The 18,271-nt window shown below is 35.4% G+C and overlaps 1 protein-coding gene across 1 annotated transcript in view; it reads right to left on the bottom strand.

Moving 5' to 3' along the window:
* Positions 1 to 18,271, bottom strand: part of LOC122535865 (protein rhomboid-like) — a 163,352-nt gene that overhangs the window by 96,375 nt on the left and 48,706 nt on the right. Inside the window, exon 2 of the mRNA XM_043667744.1 lies at positions 17,735 to 17,852. Within this exon, the coding sequence (XP_043523679.1) occupies positions 17,735 to 17,852 (118 nt within the window). The remainder of the gene's footprint in view (positions 1 to 17,734; positions 17,853 to 18,271) is intronic.

The raw sequence follows: 18,271 nt of genomic DNA, 5'->3' as shown, positions 1-18,271 counted from the left end.
CAATCCCAGTTGCCAGCGCAAGGTGGTTAACCCTCTCTGAGATGAATATACGCCCCTGACGAGTGTAATCAAACAGAAGATATAAAAAAAAGGCGTAGTAACATTCGCTATACCACGATAGGGATTTATTTTATTCGTTATTTTATTTGTTTACCCACTAGACAAACACAGAGAAACATCGTTGTTTTATGTGGAGTTTGTACAAATTTAATCGAGAGGCAAATTACCGTCTGTGAAATACTGAAAATCCTTATTTTTCTTCGAGTGTCTGGAGCTTGCTAATGTATGTGGACTTTCGTCACTGACTGTACATACATGTATATATACTTAAGTTGTGTGAACATTAACAAATACAAACTCGTCTGCCTTGACCACGAAATAATAAAAGGTTTAATGTGCGTTCGTTTGTTACGTGAAATTAACGTGAACACGCAACTGTTAAACACGTTTAATTATTAAATATCAAGTCTAACCACGGAATTGGCGCAACTATGTGTTTCAATTAGAAAACAACATTGTGAAATTACCGACGTCGACGCAATGAAAGAGAAGGAATGAAAAAAAAAAGAAAAAAGAAAAGAAGCTGAAATTATTCTCGTTCTTTCAAACATCTCAAAACGTGGCCATCAATTACTGGCAATTAAAATGTTAATGACTGGCAATTAAACCGTTAATGGCTGGCAATTAAAATGTGGATATCCATTTTTGTTGAACTCGTACTGCTCTCGCGCAACGCGAACGCCTATATCTCTAATATCGTACTAAAATATTAAATATCTCGTTGAAATGCAAAAATAAGCTGCAACTCTAAAAATAAAAAAAAACTCACGGAAATCCTCTCATCCACACATACACACACACGAGCGCGTTTGTATAAAATTTTCTACTTCAATTATCCGTAAAAATGTACAAAGCTGGATGGTTAAACTCCGGTGGACACCTTGTATATGCACACACGTTGAGACGGCACCGTTACGCATTCGCGGATAAATACCCACTTACGTATTCAGATCCGGAGGTTGCCTACGGAATAATCGTCGTACGAGTCGCTTCTACAAAGACAAAAGACCACCACCGGATTGTAATAAGTGAAACTGCTGCCTCTATGTCTGGCTACTGCACTATTATTACTATGCCGTTGGTAAATTACCAGGGGAAAGAACCGGCGGAGAGAATTTTCTATCCTCTTCAACTTTGCGCTTTCGCCTCCCCTTTTTGAGAAAACCGTCCTTGCCTCCGTCGTCGCTTTGGAAATTGGATTACCAAGTATTTTAATGCGTTTTCATTGCGCTACGCGAGTTTCATACCTATCATTTTTGCCTAAAGAATCGCAATATATTGAGAAGTATAAACATATATGATCTAAATCTATTGTTTTATATATATATATAACTCAGTATGTGTAACTTCTTGCAATATATATTTCTCAATATATTGTGATTTCTTAAAAATATATATAATATTTTGAATACCACAAGTTTGCGCGAAACTAATGTTATGGACCGATTCTGTAAAAATATCAATTTTTTTTTTTTCTCTTACCGATTCGACTTTTTTTTGCGGTTTTTGCATTTTAATTATTTTAAAAAACAATATCGGCCGTTGACAGTCGATGCGACAACTGCGAAAAATTTGAGATCTTGTGATTTTGTCTCTGGCCAATAAAAATTCTGAACTGCTACTTATACTACTACTGTACTAAAGATAAAGTTCTTTTAGTTTCTGCTGAAGAAACACGAAGTACGTAACTTCTTTTACTATAGATATTTTTGTGAAGATGTTTTGTAAAAATTTCTTCACAAGGAAAAAAAATATTCTACACACTTGCAGCACCAGTGAATATAGTAAAAGAAAAAGGTCTTTGATTTTCTTTTCGTCATTCGAAATGTTGCTGCATCGAGACAATTCTAGCTCAGCCATTTCGTAAAAGTAACACAAAATGCAAACTAGAAAATACAAAATGTTCCTCAACACAAAACCCTCTGCTTCAACTTCTTCTTTAATTCTCACTTCTTCTTGAGAATAAAAAACACAAAATTTCAACTCTAACCTAGATCTAGCTCGTTAATCCCGAATTGTCACTTAAAATCATTCTTGACATACGAATTAAATGAAATTCGACATGACGAACAAAATTGTACTTATTTTTCGTTTCAACATCTGTGTAAACTGAACACACTTTTGTATTTGTACTTCAAAATGTCACAAAAAAAATTAACAATTCAATAGTTCTCAGGAAACGCACGACGTCGTTGTTTTTCCAGCGTGGAAGACGAGTTACTAACTCATCAACGAAATTTTGAAGTTTTCCCAACTTCGTTTCCCAACAACGATTGCTGTGTCAACTTTTAATTCCAAATTAAAGGCTCGATATATATATTTCACAGGATATATATGTATATATGTACATATATTTCAGAGAATATATTTCATTAAAAGGGTTGATACGTTTTAATAGAATATTCGTATAGTCGAATCAGACATGGAGGAGAACCCACGGCGAGTGCTCGATGTTTATCCGGCTAAGTAAGTGAGGTTGAACGTTTGGAGGAAATTAAAGGAAGTTACGCTATCTGGAGACTGTTACATACACACATACATGTACACACCCGCGCGGAGTATATCGGTAAAGTGCACAGTTATTGCCTATGAACGATCGACCACCAAAGTAATAATACTCGAAGCGATTGAATATACGTATCCATGCACACGTAAAAATACGTACATACTGACATATGTATACATATATATACATGTGTGTGTGTGTATACTACGTAGTTATGTAGTATATTGGCACATAAGTTCAGAAGGGCAAGACGTAGCGCACGCGGGTGGTACACGGACGCGCGAGATGCAAAATATTCTATCAAAACCCTCGCAGCGATCGAGCCAGATGGAAATTTAATTCCCGCAGGCAGCCGGTTATCTCGAGACCGAGGAGGAGGAGAAGAGCGGCTGAAGTCGCGGAATTGAATTTTGAAAGGGCCTGTATATCGGCGGGAGACCTCTCGTCGAGGACGCGCCTCGATGCACGTCGCCTGGAATCGAGTATTTCCATGAAAATTCCAAAACAACGATCTCGAAGCCCCTATCCATACATCGAATTCTGTTTAGCAAAAGTCCAGACACGGCGTACAACGTCGGCGGATTTTTGCTCGCGAATTCCACCATCCTCAAGGATGCGAGTCGCACGTATTGGATTTGAATTTCCCTTTTTCGTTTTTTTTTTTTTTTCTTTTCTTTTTTTGGTTCCTAAGACAGATATTAAAGAGTGGGGGAAAGACGGTCGAATGATTTTAGAAAATTTGTACGGAGAAAGGAAGTTTTTGTTCTTTACATCGACCATCTCACAGACGTTACATCTCTGTTTCATTTTCTGTAAATTTTCTTTCCTTTCTTGAAGTTCTTCGTTGTTAATATATAAAATGAGAAGAACGATTGAATTTGATTTTTATCCTGCGATTATATTAGCGAGATTCTCTGTTAGTTTTAATATCTATTTTAATATTCAAGGCAATCGTAATTTTATTTTTATTTCTTTTTTTTCTAAATATTCTGCGTACAAAGACGTGACGTACAAAGATTAGATGTTTAATAAAATCCAGAGTTGAGGAAAAGTAAATTCCGTTTTTATCATACAAGCAATTTTCATTGGTAGATATTTTTGTCTATCAATGAAGTTTATAAATATTTCAATATCTCTATATTTTCTCAATACCGACAATGGTATTATACGATATTCGTGAATATTTATATATCCAGAAGATTCAATTTATATAAAAAAGAAAACCATTTGGCATCCAAAAGAAAAAAAGAAAAAGAAAAAAGTACATATAATATATAATATAAAGAAAACTCCAGAAAAAGTCCATTCCATGTTTTCTTCCATTACAATTTAATTTCGTTAATCGTGTAAAAGCAACAATTCCGTTTGGAATTGTTTGACTCACTATAGACATGCAGCGCGATGGTAAAATAGGGCAAGAAAGTTGTTTGATCTTCGATCGCAGATCTCATATTGGTCTCTCGTCGTTCGAATTTTTCATTTCACAAAGTCATGCGAGATGAAAAGACCTTATCTCTTTTTGTTTTCCACCTTTTTTTATTTCGCAAATAAAAGTTCTTCGCTGTGACGGTAACAAAGTTTCAGCCGTTATTTTCTACGTTTTTTTTATTTTTATTTTCATTTTTATTTTTTGTCGATAAACATTGAAGCTTTAGGGGTTTTCAGCGAAATTCCGAGCGTTTCGATTTTAACTTAAATTGCTGGCAAACGTTTGCGTGCAACTGAAAGTAAACGCTCAAATGTAAATGCCTACTTCGATAGAAATTATGTTACATAGAGAGTACACGAGATATTATGTAGATCATTAAACACGATATGATTGAACTCTTGATCAAACGTTTCAACATTTTTGTTCAGAATACCATTAATTAAATTGTGATATTACGTATATTTTTAATATAATCGCTGATAATATAAACGTGACAATTATTACAGTTTACAAAGAATGTAAAAATTCGTAGCAGAGAAACTGAATTAACAACATTCGTATGAATTTAGGAAAATTTGAATATTTCTATACTGCTGTAAGATAAAAGAATTTAATTCCTTTATACCGAAACTGAATTCTTGATAATCGTCATCTTCTTAATTTCAGAATTCCCAATAATTATCGGTAACAATTAATTAGCTTCATTTCTGACAATTAGGTTTATTTCATATTTTCGGCAATTATCATTCGCCCGACGGTGATTTCATTTTAATCGCTCATAAAGTAGAAAAGTCACGTTGCATTGTCGTTTCCTTCCTTTTCTTTCCTCTTTCTTCTTTTTTTTTTTTTTGCAAACTTTCGCACAGTTTCTTGGAAGAACTTGCGAGCTGAAAATGTTTAATCAAGCTCGGTGTCCTCTTTGTTTTGCGCAAAGCCGACCGAGAGTGCTACAAGCGAACTTAATTTTCCAATTAAATATACTTCGTTCGCTGGTCAAACAGTATTTCAAATGGTAGATTGCAACGATGGAGTGACGTTCGTTCCTCTAATATCGTTTCTATGTAACGAGGTTAGTTTGGCCGGGGAGTAGTTAGCCCCGGTTCAACCTGGAATGTGGAAAACCTTACGAAGGCTTTGCCGGGCGAACGAAATAAGCAAAATAAGGCCATTAAGGCAAAGGAGACGACTCCGTGGAATTTTTAAAATTCCGGCAATACTAGATTATCTCTCCGTTATATTTCATTTTCTATAAAAGTGTAAAAGTTCGATTCTATCGACAAACGAAATTTCATTGACAAAATACCAAAGAGAAATAAATGAAACATTGGCAATGAAATCGAATTTCCAGTAACTGTCATTCGCTCGGTAGTAGCTTTCTTTATTTCGTAAAATAAAGAATTCGTTACGTTGCTTTTCTCGATAATTTTCGATACTTGTCCGGTTTTATTATAATCTTTCAAGTTTCGATAGGCAGTAACTTGAAAAAAAAAATTGAATGCACACATACATGGTAATAATAAAAGAATACAAAGATATAAGGAGAATGATTCGAGTGATAATTTGTAGCTTCGATGGAAAAAAATAAGTCACACAAATGTCACATGTAATGTAAAATAGAGTCAAAAAGAAAGCTATATTTAATAATGTGACGCAACACTAGTATTACATGGATCATTCACGTAATGAACGAAATTGTATCTGCAGTAGAGAATAATATTAAATTAGTGACGCAACAAAGAATTGCAGTTGAAACGAAACTTTCTTGCTACTAAGAACTAATGAACCTTCAGATAAAATATCTTTGTATTGCAGATAACGTAGAGTGAGAATTCTATGCTTGACGAAACTTGAAAAGGCTGGGCAAATTGCAAATTTATATATAAGGGTTGATGTCGGAGGAATCTTCCATTATTCTATTATTCAGAAATTCTATCAAATCCTTAACCGCATATAACGAATCATCCTCGAATAAATATAGAAATATTAACCGAGAAGTCCATCTGATTCTCACAATTCGTCACAACGACGCACACTATAGTCGTCGATGAGTTTCGTTGCCACATTTGGGCACACATGTCATCTTCTGGAAATTAATTAATTAGCCACCGCTATTTCAACATCGGCGCGGAAAAATTACGTGGTCAAAGGGTTAACCAAACACTTGTTTCCCCATTATTTCACACAGACATAACCGTACAAACTCGTAAGAAAAGAAAAAAAGAGAAAGAAAGAAAGAAAGAAAGTGTATCTGTGAGTACGTAACTATTATGTGTAGAGGCAGTCATCAGAGAAAAGGGACTCTCTTTTTCTTCGCGATTGCGCACAATGGTAGGCAGCTCGGTTATTTTTCCATGGAGAATCCGTCTTTATTTCCATTTGCATGTTTTCGTTCTCGTTTGCTGGGAATCTCTCCTCCTCCGCAATCATTTCGATTCTTCCCTCTCGTTCCTTCTCGTCCTCCCTTTCTTTTATTCATATCGTAAATTATTTTACATGCACGTATCTTCCCTTCGTATCCTTTCATCTTCGAGTTTCCCTTGTCCTCGAGGGCAAGATCTTCCTCGCTTGGAATTCCTCTCTCCCATTGAGCTGTCTGCACCGAGTCGATTCAGCCCCGCCGTCGTCTGTTGCTTTCAACTGCTTCCCGTACGTTTCAATGTTTCATCGGTTTCAACTTGTTGCAGAGGTCGAAAACAGAGGCGTGCATAATTGAAAAACTATGCGGAAAGTAAATTCGCGCGGTTGTCTGGGCCGCGTGTCGTCGAAGTTCCGCTCTTGGAAATTGGTAATTATATTCGCGATGGTTCGTCGAATGCGAAACTCCGCGGGAGGCGAGCACGATTCACGGTAAATTTCCCGAAATGTTCGAAGAAACCGCGTCTTCGGAAAGTTCGTTAACCACGAACGAGGGTTAACTTGTTATCGACGCTGTTTTTCAAACGGATATTCGTCGGAGAGATACTCGGAGTTCCTCTCCCCCTCCCCCTCCCTCTCCACCCTCGCGAAATGACGTATCAATTTCACTGGATTGTTTCCTCAGCGAAACAAATTATCACCGGTTAATGGTAATTACCGGTGAATTTAATCCAGACACACAGAGGCATTCGCAACGCTGCATTCCCCCCCCCCCCCCCCCCCCCCCCCCCCCCTCCTCCTCACCGAGTGAAAATTTAAAAGTTTAATTCCGGTGTGTTCGAGCGGGCTTCCGCCTCGCAATTACGCTTTTCGCGCGAGCTTAAATCGCTTTTAAAACTGCTTAATGCAAGGACATCGACATAATCGACGTCGGCTGCCAACAAGGGACTTGCTAAAACCTGTGATTTTAACAACAGCGGGTATCGCTGCTGCTTTATTTAAAATGGGGTATGAAAGAGTTTAACGAGTTGGTAAACGTCCAGTCTTGCGTCTATATATATATATATATATAAATAGTATATAATATATATAAATATTATATATATATAAAATATATTATACATTATATAGTATAGTATGATAGTATTACAGTATAGTATTATATAGTATATTGTATAGTATAGTATTATAGTATTACAGTATAGTATTATATAGTATACTGTATAGTATTACAGTATAGTATTATATAGTATAGAAGTATAGTATTACAGTATAGTATTATATGATATATAGTATAGTAGTATAGTATTACATAGTATATTATGCTATATATTATAGTATAGTATTATAGTATTATATAGTATATATACAGTATATAAATATTTTATGCGGTTGATGAAAATTTGAAACAGTGTCTCAAACATTCGTTGTGATATTTCTCGACTAAGACTCTAGTGTCGCAAAATATGTGAAAAATTTCTAGACAAGACCAATCAAGATTTAGACAACTGTCACAAAATACCTATTTTTGTCAATTTTCAACTCTCGTTAATTATGTTCGACCCGCAAAAAAAAAAATAAGTCGCTCCCCTTGCAAAGAAAAGTCAATGATGAAAATCTTACTCGTTGGTTCTCGTAATTTGATCGATAAGAGCTGCGCTGCAGTCTATGAATTCTTATCATTTTTTATTAATTTTTATCTCGACTATCGCTGTCGATAGGCCATCAAAAGGCCTGTCACTTGAAATCGCTTTGCTTTCTTAATTAACGAAATAACATCGAAGGAAAACACGCTTTCCCAAATGGTGTCACCTTCGTCGCAAGGGAGCGAGAAATTACTTATTCATTATTTATTACGAGCCAAGCTGATCAACTTTGCTCCCTGTTAATTTTTCAATTTCATTAACCCCTTGGGGGTGCTCCAAGTTGCCACGGGTCTCGAAGTTTAATAACGAATGAGGATCATACAACGGATGAGAAATACATTCATCTTTGAAACATACGCTTTTTGACGAATTTACTCAACGCATTAATATGTTACATCCTCTTTGAAACACTCTAACAAGCTACTAGAAACTATTTTTACCGAATACTTTAGTACATAACAAAGTGTTCAAAGAGTTAAATAAGTTTAAGGTTTATTACGGATCAAGCTGATCAAATTTACTTCTTCATTCAATTAGTTCTTTAATTCTCACACTTTTTTCATCAATTACTTCTTTAATTCTCACACTATTTTCATCAATTTATTCGGTAGATCGTAACATGTTATTCCCCCTTTGAAACTCTGACGAACGAGTAAACAAATTATTTTATTATTGATTATACGATTACACGTTACTATGCTCTAGCACGGACAAAGCACTCAAACAAGTATGCCCAACCCTCGGACCCATTTATTACGAGGCCAGGCTGATCAACTTTACCTCTTCATTCAAGATTTAATATTCTCAAAGGAGAAATTACTTATTTCCGCGAGCTCATTTATTACACGCTAAACTGATCCGCTGCTTGTCAAACAAAGAGGAAGACTCGTCGTTAGTCGATTCGTTGATACGAACGACTATATGTACTTGAAATGTAGTCGCTTGTAAAACTGGAAAACTTTTATTTTCCACACTGGAAAGAGAGAACATTACAAATCCTCGACTTTGCAAATGTCTCTCGCGTATTTTACAACATCCTGTATACACACAGTATATCCTGTATAATTGCAAACGAAAATGCAATTTTCCATGCATTTCCGTTCCGTTGATGCGAGGCATAACGTACGGGCGCACGCAACACTAACGTGCATTATCTGCAATCGTATTCGAGCCATTAGGAATAGAACCGTCACGAATCCGTACGAACTTTCAGCTCGTAAGTCACGATACCCGGCTACGCACTGATCGCATCGACGTTAATAACAGGTCATTAGGTTTCCAATTTCTTTTTTGTTTCTCTTTTTTTTTTTGTTTTTCGTGCAGGGTGGGTGGTTCCTTAACTAGAAAAAAATTACATCCCTCCTCTCTCCTCGCCAAGATACGATCGAAAGAATGAATTCGAGATTTCTCGCAATTCTCGCTGGAGAGAGAGCCAGATCGTGTTACTGGGGATTTATTATTCGCGTCGAAGACGCTGATGCTGATTGGTGAGCGCGAAAAATTGCACGATCAATTGGTTTAACCAAATTTACTCCCAGAGAGAAAGGAGATTTATCGAGGTTGCTGAGGTGTTTCATTTTTTTAGACAGAATGGCAACTATCGCCGTAGGCTTTTAAAAGAATCTGGAAAAATTCAGTGAAAAGTCTTTGACACGCATTAAAAATTAATTTTAGTGGAGTTGAACGTCGAAAAATCAAAATTCGCGAGTGAACGTTTATCTTTTATTTATTTATTTATTTATATTTAGTACACACGAGGTGAAAGTTATTTATATGTATCATACTACAGCGATAACTCGTGCAAATATCGAAAAAAAATTGTCTTTTCTCCTTCTGATAACATGAATTATTTATTAAATGTAAATTTACCGGTTTTATCGATATTTCATCAAGCAAGAATCGTTCTGCCAGTCAAGCTTCGAACTTACAATTTTAATATTTCAATATTTCAATCTATCTTTGTTCCAATATGTCGTCCGTGTTAGCCAAACGAGAAAGGAACGAGGAGAAATATTTAATCAAGAGGAGAAAAAATTCGCTCGTACTTTGTTTCGAGGAACTCTAAAATTAACACATCGTTATTTCAAACGATTTCTTACTATATCACTATTCAAAACGACAATTTGATCAAACTTTGGCGAATGTAGTTTAGAGTATTTGAAAGACGTACGTCGATATTTGTTTTTCAATTATTATCAAAAACGTAACAATATTATCATCCCTAATTGCATACAAGTTCGACAAAATCGAACACTGTAAGAATTTGCGTCACACACGTATGCACTTGTAGTATGTAGCACAGAGGACAGCTATAATTTCAAGCCAGCTTAATACCCATTAGCGATTGGATTAATACATGATTCATGCACGCCAGACGTTGTCAAATTCTGCCCGGATCTAATTAGAATTTATCGCGCCCCGCTTTCTCACCGTGTACCTTCGTCTTTATTTGTCCACGTACATACACATCACCACCACCAACTTATTTCCCAGTTCTCTTCACGTTCTCTGCACGTATTCTTCTCTTTCCGAAGTGTTACCCAAACACATTTGATCGTTTCGAATATTTACAAAGTGAGAAGGTACAATAAAAGTGAATTAAGCAAACAAGTAAATAATTAAATTAAAAACATTTGTACACACTGGCAGCTAGTGTATTTGATTTGAATCAAATAAACATCGATAAATATCATTAATCAAGTATTAATATATTGATAAATATTTGATATGATAATTGTAATATAGATATTATGATTATTACAATAATTTCAATGGAACATAGATAACTAAATTCTTCATCTGCTAATCACAATTTTCTTTTGTCGCAAATCTATTATTTACGTGTTTTATCTTCTAATAAAAGATATTATATTTATTATGTAATCCGTTAGAATTTTCCAATAAATGCAATCAACAGGTGTCCCAGTGCTTATGATCAGTAGTGTATTCTTTGCACAAGTAGTTAACGCTCACGTGGCGCTAGTAGTCATCTCTCGGTCTCCACATCATTAATTGTCATCTTTGGCCAAAGAGAGAAAACAATATTTTCGAGTCTTTTCTATCATTTTATCTAAAAATATATATATATATAAAAAAAAAAGAAAAAAACAGACAGAAGAGAGAATTTTTAATTTTTTTTTTTTTTTTCTTTGCCGTATGTTATCCTGTACGTCGCCGTTTTAATTGCACCGCTTCTGCTTTCGTTACTATTTCGTCCCTATTTTCTTTTTCTTTGTGTCTCGCGCTCTCATTCACCTATTTCTGATCCCCTCCCGCGAATTTCGCCTTTGCGCGTCTGTTTTCTCGTTACTTCTGTTCCTCGTTCTAATAACTCTCTTGTAATAGTTCCTTTCCACCTTCGTTTGTTTTCCTTCTATCTCGACGTTTCTCCATTCCGTGTCGCGTCCATTGCCGCGCGAACGTTTACGAAATGTATTAACCTATCAGAGGCCGAGCAACAATTTGTAATAAACTTTTTACAGTGTAGATTCTACGATGATACACTTAGCTAATTTAAAAACTTCTGAGAAATTTTGCGTAATAGTGAAGAGCAGTGCCATGCGATTTATACATCGTAACAAGTTGATTGGTCGAGCTAATGTGACGCATATTTCGTCTGATGACATTTTTTCAAATCATCCATTTGTTTTTTAGAAGATTGACGATACTAAAAGTTTGCTCCAAGTTTCCACACGAAATGTTTTCCCTAGTAATTTAACAATCACATTTATTATTATATACGTTTTGGAATTGAATGTTCGAACATTTCTGCTGCAAATGATACGAAAAGAAAATCTTTTTGAATATTGAACATTATTCGAAAAGATTTTCAACCAGAAACCCGCTCGATTTATTAACGAGTCAAGAAAGAATTTCGACAGAATTTTTGCTTGATAAAACACTCTAATTCCTCGAAGGTATTTATTGGAATTTTCCACTTGGTGCGCGTAGGAAACGTTCGAGTGAATAATTTTCGAGACTGTAACGTGGTAGGTGTACAAATAACTCATTAACGAGTAATCGCGTTTAACGCTAACAGGTACATTGAAATTGAATCAGCAGGCTGATCAGCAAATCTCACGAATTCCCGCGGTAATTCATTTTTGTTATTAAATATCAATGGAGGCAGTGTAACGTTGCAATTTAATTAATTTCGACTACAGTTCTGCGCAACAAAGATTTCCAACGATCGGAGGTACAAAATCAAACCGTAGAAAACGCTTGACCACTCTGAATCGCTCATCGTTCAAATACGCGCAAGTAAAGTTTGCGAATGTTTTTTTTTTTTTTTTTTTTTTTTTACAGATAATATTACTAGATGAGAAGATGCAATTTTGTTTTAAATTTACAAATGTGACCTACAGCTTTGTGTTTCAATTATATTCTTACTAATAAGCAAAAATTTCGTTCACGAATTAAAAATAATTTCCTCCTCTTGTACAAACAATTCTATTTGTATCTAACATTGCTGTTTTTTTGCATCTGACATTTCGACTTTAAAAAAAATTCGAACAAAAAAATCGAAGAATCACGTATTTCAAATTAAAACAAAAAAAATTTAAAATTTTCCACTTTAAAGCACTAAGTTACTTACGACGAAAGAAAGATCTCCAATTTAACTGTTTTCGAACGCTTTTACTTTCTTGAAAATGCATTTGGGTGGAAATTTTGCGGATTAAACTGCTACGTTCAAGTAAGACTGAAGTTGCTCTTTTCCCGAAATCGTTCGCAATGTTTCGCGGTTATAAGGCGATAGGCGAGTTCGATAGGCGCACATGTTGCTTTCGGGATTGCCGGTTCACGCCGTGGGGGGTCTACTTGGAAATTTAATTAACGAGGCGGTTCGATCGGGAAGGGTTGCGTGTATATCCGCGCCGCACCTGAGACCTTGTTCGTGTTCTGTATCGTATTTAAGGAATTTTGTCAGTTTAACCGCTTAACTATTTTTACGGCGCGATCAGCCGACAAATCCCGGCGCAACTTCGCAACGAGAACTATGCGAGACAAAACGATTCCGATATTCGTAACTTTATTGCAACTTTTAATCGACAGTTTACTGATTTATCGTGACTGTTTTAATTGATGTCAATGAGAGGTACGAAGTATCAGAAATGAGCAATTTGGAATTTGCAAAACTGTTGGAAAATTTTTATCTGGAATCGAAGAATTTGAAATTATCTTAATCACCGATGATGATTGTTTAATTAACTTTTAATTGCAACATCGTTGAAAATCAAAGAGTCTACTTGATTTCGATGTTTTTAATTTAATCTTGTCTCGTAATTAAAATACGAAACAGAAATCAAACACACTTGCTATAATTTACTATCAGACCATTTCAATAGCTAATAAGTACGAAACTGCTAACTCTTCCAATTTCTCCTATTTTCTCTTATCGTACACGCAATTTTTCCGCTTGATGCCGGAGAGAGGAAGAAAAAAAAAGAGAAAGAAATGCCAATGGAAAACGGCAGAAACGGTGCGCAGAGGAACAACAGTAAATAATTCAGCAGGCCGAAGAATTTTCCGAGCGAAATGTTCGAATTGTAATGAGATCACTCGACGGCGAGTGGAAATTACCGACCGTCCGATTATTTCGTTTCCAATTAAACGGCGATGCCCTTACGGATGTAAATCGTTGCGAGATACTCTCGTTAAAAATTCATTGGAACACCTGTATCAAGGGCATTTATCTAAAATCGGTGAGATGGGGAATAGCAGAGAAAGACGCAGGACCCGGCTCATTTGTTATTTACATTTTCCGCGGTTCACGCGTTCGAATTCCATGAATACGAATCGCTGCTGTCGAAAACAGAAAAAAGAAAAAAAAAAAAAGAATTGATTAACCACGCATCGCGCCCACGCATCGAAAGAACGTGATTACACCTGGGCTATTATCATACAATCGAGATGATATCCTTGTTGCAAAGGGTCAGTTATATCGGCTAATCTATTTTCATGAAAATAAGAAGAATAATCAAGAGAATTTTGATGGCCTTTGTGCCTCGTGGTTGCTATGGTACTTTGAATAAGCTCAACCCAGGAATGATAAAAAAGAAATTAAGTTTCTTTTCTTTTTCTTTTTTTTTTTGGTTAATCTTCGCGCCTCGGAACATTTATTTTAACTTTTATAGAAATTATTAATATTAATAATTTTAATATTCATATATATTAATAATATTATAAATAATATAATATATTAATAATTTTAATATTAACAGATGTTAATAATATATTTATAATATTATAAACAGTATAATATATTAATAATATTAATATTAATAATTTTAATATTTGTAGATGTTGGAGTTATAAATACTGCATCGATACACAAATCGTAATGGTTTAAGAACTGTATATTTCAACTTTCACGAGTAGATATTTCTTTAATTTTGCAATTAACTTTCTGCATCATGGTTAACGTAAGTAGTGTATTCTTTTTGGCCGAAAGTTTCTAAACTTTCAAAAAAAATCAGCAAAAACTCTGAAATGGTCATCGAGCTGTAAATTCGTAAAACGTTGTTCAGGGAAAAAAATAAGAATCGGCTCCGAACGAAATTCAAAAGTGTAAAAACGTTCCAACGAGTGCAAACGATAACACAAAAGATTGTCCGCGGAGCAAGTAACAATTTACGTTGTGATCAACATTATATCCTTGCAAATTGCACGGAGGAAGAAACTAACTTTTTTTTAATTCGACACATTTTATCATTTGCAATGCTTCACTTTGGCGATACTACTATACCACGTCATTTTCAATCAAACGATCGACATAACAATCAACGTTTCACGAAAATTCCAAAAAAAACTGTCGCTCACTCGTTCTTCAAAATTCGTTCGCGTCGAAGAGCACGAAACAAATTCTAAATATTCGCGACGATTATTCAGCAAAGGTTGCTCCATCTGTTTTAAAACCGATGCCTCGTACAGTGCACGGGGACGGGGGCGGGGGGTTTAATTAAAAGATACATAAACACACGCACGCAGACGCGCGCGCAATTAAAACAAGAACTCGAAACAGCGGAAAGAAAGTGGTGGGAAATTTTCTGCCGTGGCGTATCAAATTATGGAATCGTTCGTTTCGGTTAAGTAAACTGCAGCCAGACCGGGGCATTTTCAGCAAATAAGTTCCAGGTAAATAAATTTTTCTACTTGTTAATGCCGCGCGGCGCAATGGCCGCCCCAACCACCCCTTCGTCGATATGCTCGCCTTTCTGTATTTACCCCTTTATTGTCTCGCCGCGGCGTATTGGAAATCGAGAGAATTTCGAAACATTTATCAAAGGAACAGCGTTTATAAATGGGGGGGAATTTCATTCGCTGAACCGGCCCCTGGGTATTTTTCCCCTCCCCGATTGGAAATAAAGAAGCACTGTATCATTTACGAGGCTGTTTAATATCATGCAGTGTAAATAATTCAGTTATCGAGCTGAAACTCGCTGCCCCGGAGCGAGTGACCAACCCTTTCGCAAGTATATATCAGGACACGCGTGTAAATCATTCGGAAATTACGAAGGAAATATTTTCTTGAAAATATTTTCCTTCCATTTATGTTCAGTGTTGCAATAATAATTTCATCAATTGGAAATTGAGTCCATTTACGAACGTGTCACAGACGTTTTCCGTATATTATATTATATTATATATATTTATTATATTTATATTATATTATATCACATTGTATTCATGCTTTTTTTTGTTATAATACAATTTATAATAAAACTATAATTACAAGTTACAATAGTATTTGGGCTAGGTAGCCAATTATTGTGATTCCATCGAATATAGAATTAGAAATTATTGCAATTTTATTAGTATGACAATCGAACCCATCGATCACTGATTTCAGACTTTCGTCCGAACTTGAAAATTTCGGGTATTTTTGTCGAAATTGATATTAATTTCAACTTAGAACAGAAACATAACCGTTAACTGCAAATCTATTTGTTTTAACTATCCTTTAAATCATAATGATTTACACGCAGCATGTATGTTTATTTACATTGATATTTCTGGGCAATCAAAATCAAGTAATCAATATAATCAAACACGTGAAAGTGTTGACGAATTAAACATAACAAGTGCTCTCCCTCGCTGTTACTCATCAGGGGAAGCGCATACGTAAAATTTTGATTCACGCATCGTACGACCAAAATAGAAGTGGCCGAAACGCTTGCAAATGAGAATGCACATCTTTGAAACAGTGTAAAATAAAGTCGAGGGTAAAGCATGAGTTCAACAATAACGTGTGTTGCACCAATTTCATACGAACTTTTATGGTATTTTACACTTTCCCCTATAAAGTTGGCCGTGGTTCACGGCTGCTCCGGATCTGGCCGCATAATGTAAACCAAAATTAACGACCTTGCTTTACACAACCTATCCTTTCACTCTCTCTCTCTCTCTCTCTCTCTCTCTCTTTCTCTCTTCTCTTTCGTACGCGAGTGAAAACAAATTCGTACGGAGCAGGAATTTAATAACGCGGCTAAAGCGACAACGCGAAGAGCAAAAAGAGTAGATACGGTAGATACTCCTTTGAGCGTGGCGTGAAGGAAAAAAGAAAGAAAGAAAAAAAAAAAAAAAAAAAAAAAAAAAAAAAAAAAAAAAAAAAAAAAAAAAACAAAAAAAATTGGAAAGAAGAAAAAATAAAGAAGACAGGCAGCCATCGTCGTCGCGATATTAATCGCGGAACGATATGAAGGTAACGGCACCGGTGTTCGAACATAGTGAGATGATATCAGAGGGATAACGCAACAGGGGGAAGGAGAGACACGTGTCCAAGGTATTTTTTAATAAATAACGCGGTCCCAGTGCCCTCGTCTCGCTCGTGTTTGGCGACGCGCGCCTCTCCGTCGCGTAATTTGCATTTAAAATTCATCAGCCAGTGGATTACGACGCGTAGCGACGGATCTACGGTTCGAATCTCACAATCAGTCACCAAGAGACTCGAGAAGTTTATCGACGGACTTTAAAAATTCGTGTCGATTCGACTATGACTTGCGCGAACAGTTCGGAAATCTTGCAATAATTGAAAATTATCTGCTCGCGCAGAGACAATGAATAATTTAACTTCGTATAATTTACCTAATACATAATATATAATAAAAAAAATAATAAATTATATAATATACATTTTATTATATAAATATATAATAAAATTTATATAATATATTTTACATAATATATAATATAATTTAAATACAATTTATTTATTTCACAATATGTAATATAATAACTTTATTATAATTTCACCGTAATATTTACAATTACAATTGTCCCATCAAAATTATGCTTTATTCCAGATTTGATATCAAACGAATATAACAACAAAGAATTTAACATTATTTATTTGTTTTAATATTAATTTATTATCCATCGTTTGAAGATTTTTCCTTACACGTCTGTGCACGTATGTATAATATTTTCAGATACAGAGTAGAGATTTAAATGATTTCTCGTGAAATTCTCTTTTTAACCATAATGTTTCCGATGAAAATTGTTTTGCTTCCATCGTTTGCTGTTAAAGATTGGCAATGCTTGTGAAACGTACGAGTCTGTGAAATCTTCGAGAGTTCGAAGGCATCGAATTATATTCGAAACGATTCGAAATGCTTCGAACCAACAGCGTGACGCGTAGAGGCCCACGAATTTCAAATCTATTACGTACTATTACGGCGTTAAATCTGTTATAATTACTGTTGGATAGGTATCAGAGAATAATTCTCATTGTGTACTAACCTCCACGAGAGTGATGAGGATGATGAAGAGAGGCGGTGGACAACACCTGTAATGGTCGGCGTAGTATTTCCGGTCCCTTTCTTCCGTTAGGAATTCATCGCCGATCATGCGGACCATCCTGCAATCAAGGACATATCACTCTTGTTACTAGATTCGATCAAAGCAGACTTTGAATATTTCAAAAATGTCTACTTAATAGACATCTTTATCGTGATTAAATTATTTCATTATCTGGCTATCGATCGAAACGTATCTTCATTTCCCCTTTCGCTGTGTTTCGTACTCGTATTCGTCTTTTAATTATCATAATTTCAATTTCAATGTTTTAATTACACATTTATTCCGACCGAATTAACTCGAATGAAAGATCATCTGCAAACTCGATTTGCTCGTGGCTTGAGATTGTTGGTTCGAATAAAATTTGTCCAGTCCCGCGTGAAAGTATACACTCACAGTCTTGATTTAAATAAAAAAGAAAAAAAAAAAACAAATTTGTCACTGATTCAGTATCCTTGTAAGATTACGAACGTCAATTCT

The sequence above is a fragment of the Frieseomelitta varia genome, unplaced genomic scaffold (genome assembly GCF_011392965.1).
Source record: "Frieseomelitta varia isolate USP_RPSP 00005682 unplaced genomic scaffold, Fvar_1.2 scaffold_780, whole genome shotgun sequence".
NCBI classification, from domain to species: domain Eukaryota; kingdom Metazoa; phylum Arthropoda; class Insecta; order Hymenoptera; family Apidae; genus Frieseomelitta; species Frieseomelitta varia.
Note: the sequence above shows the minus strand (reverse complement) of the source record. Positions and strands in the feature narration are given on the sequence as shown.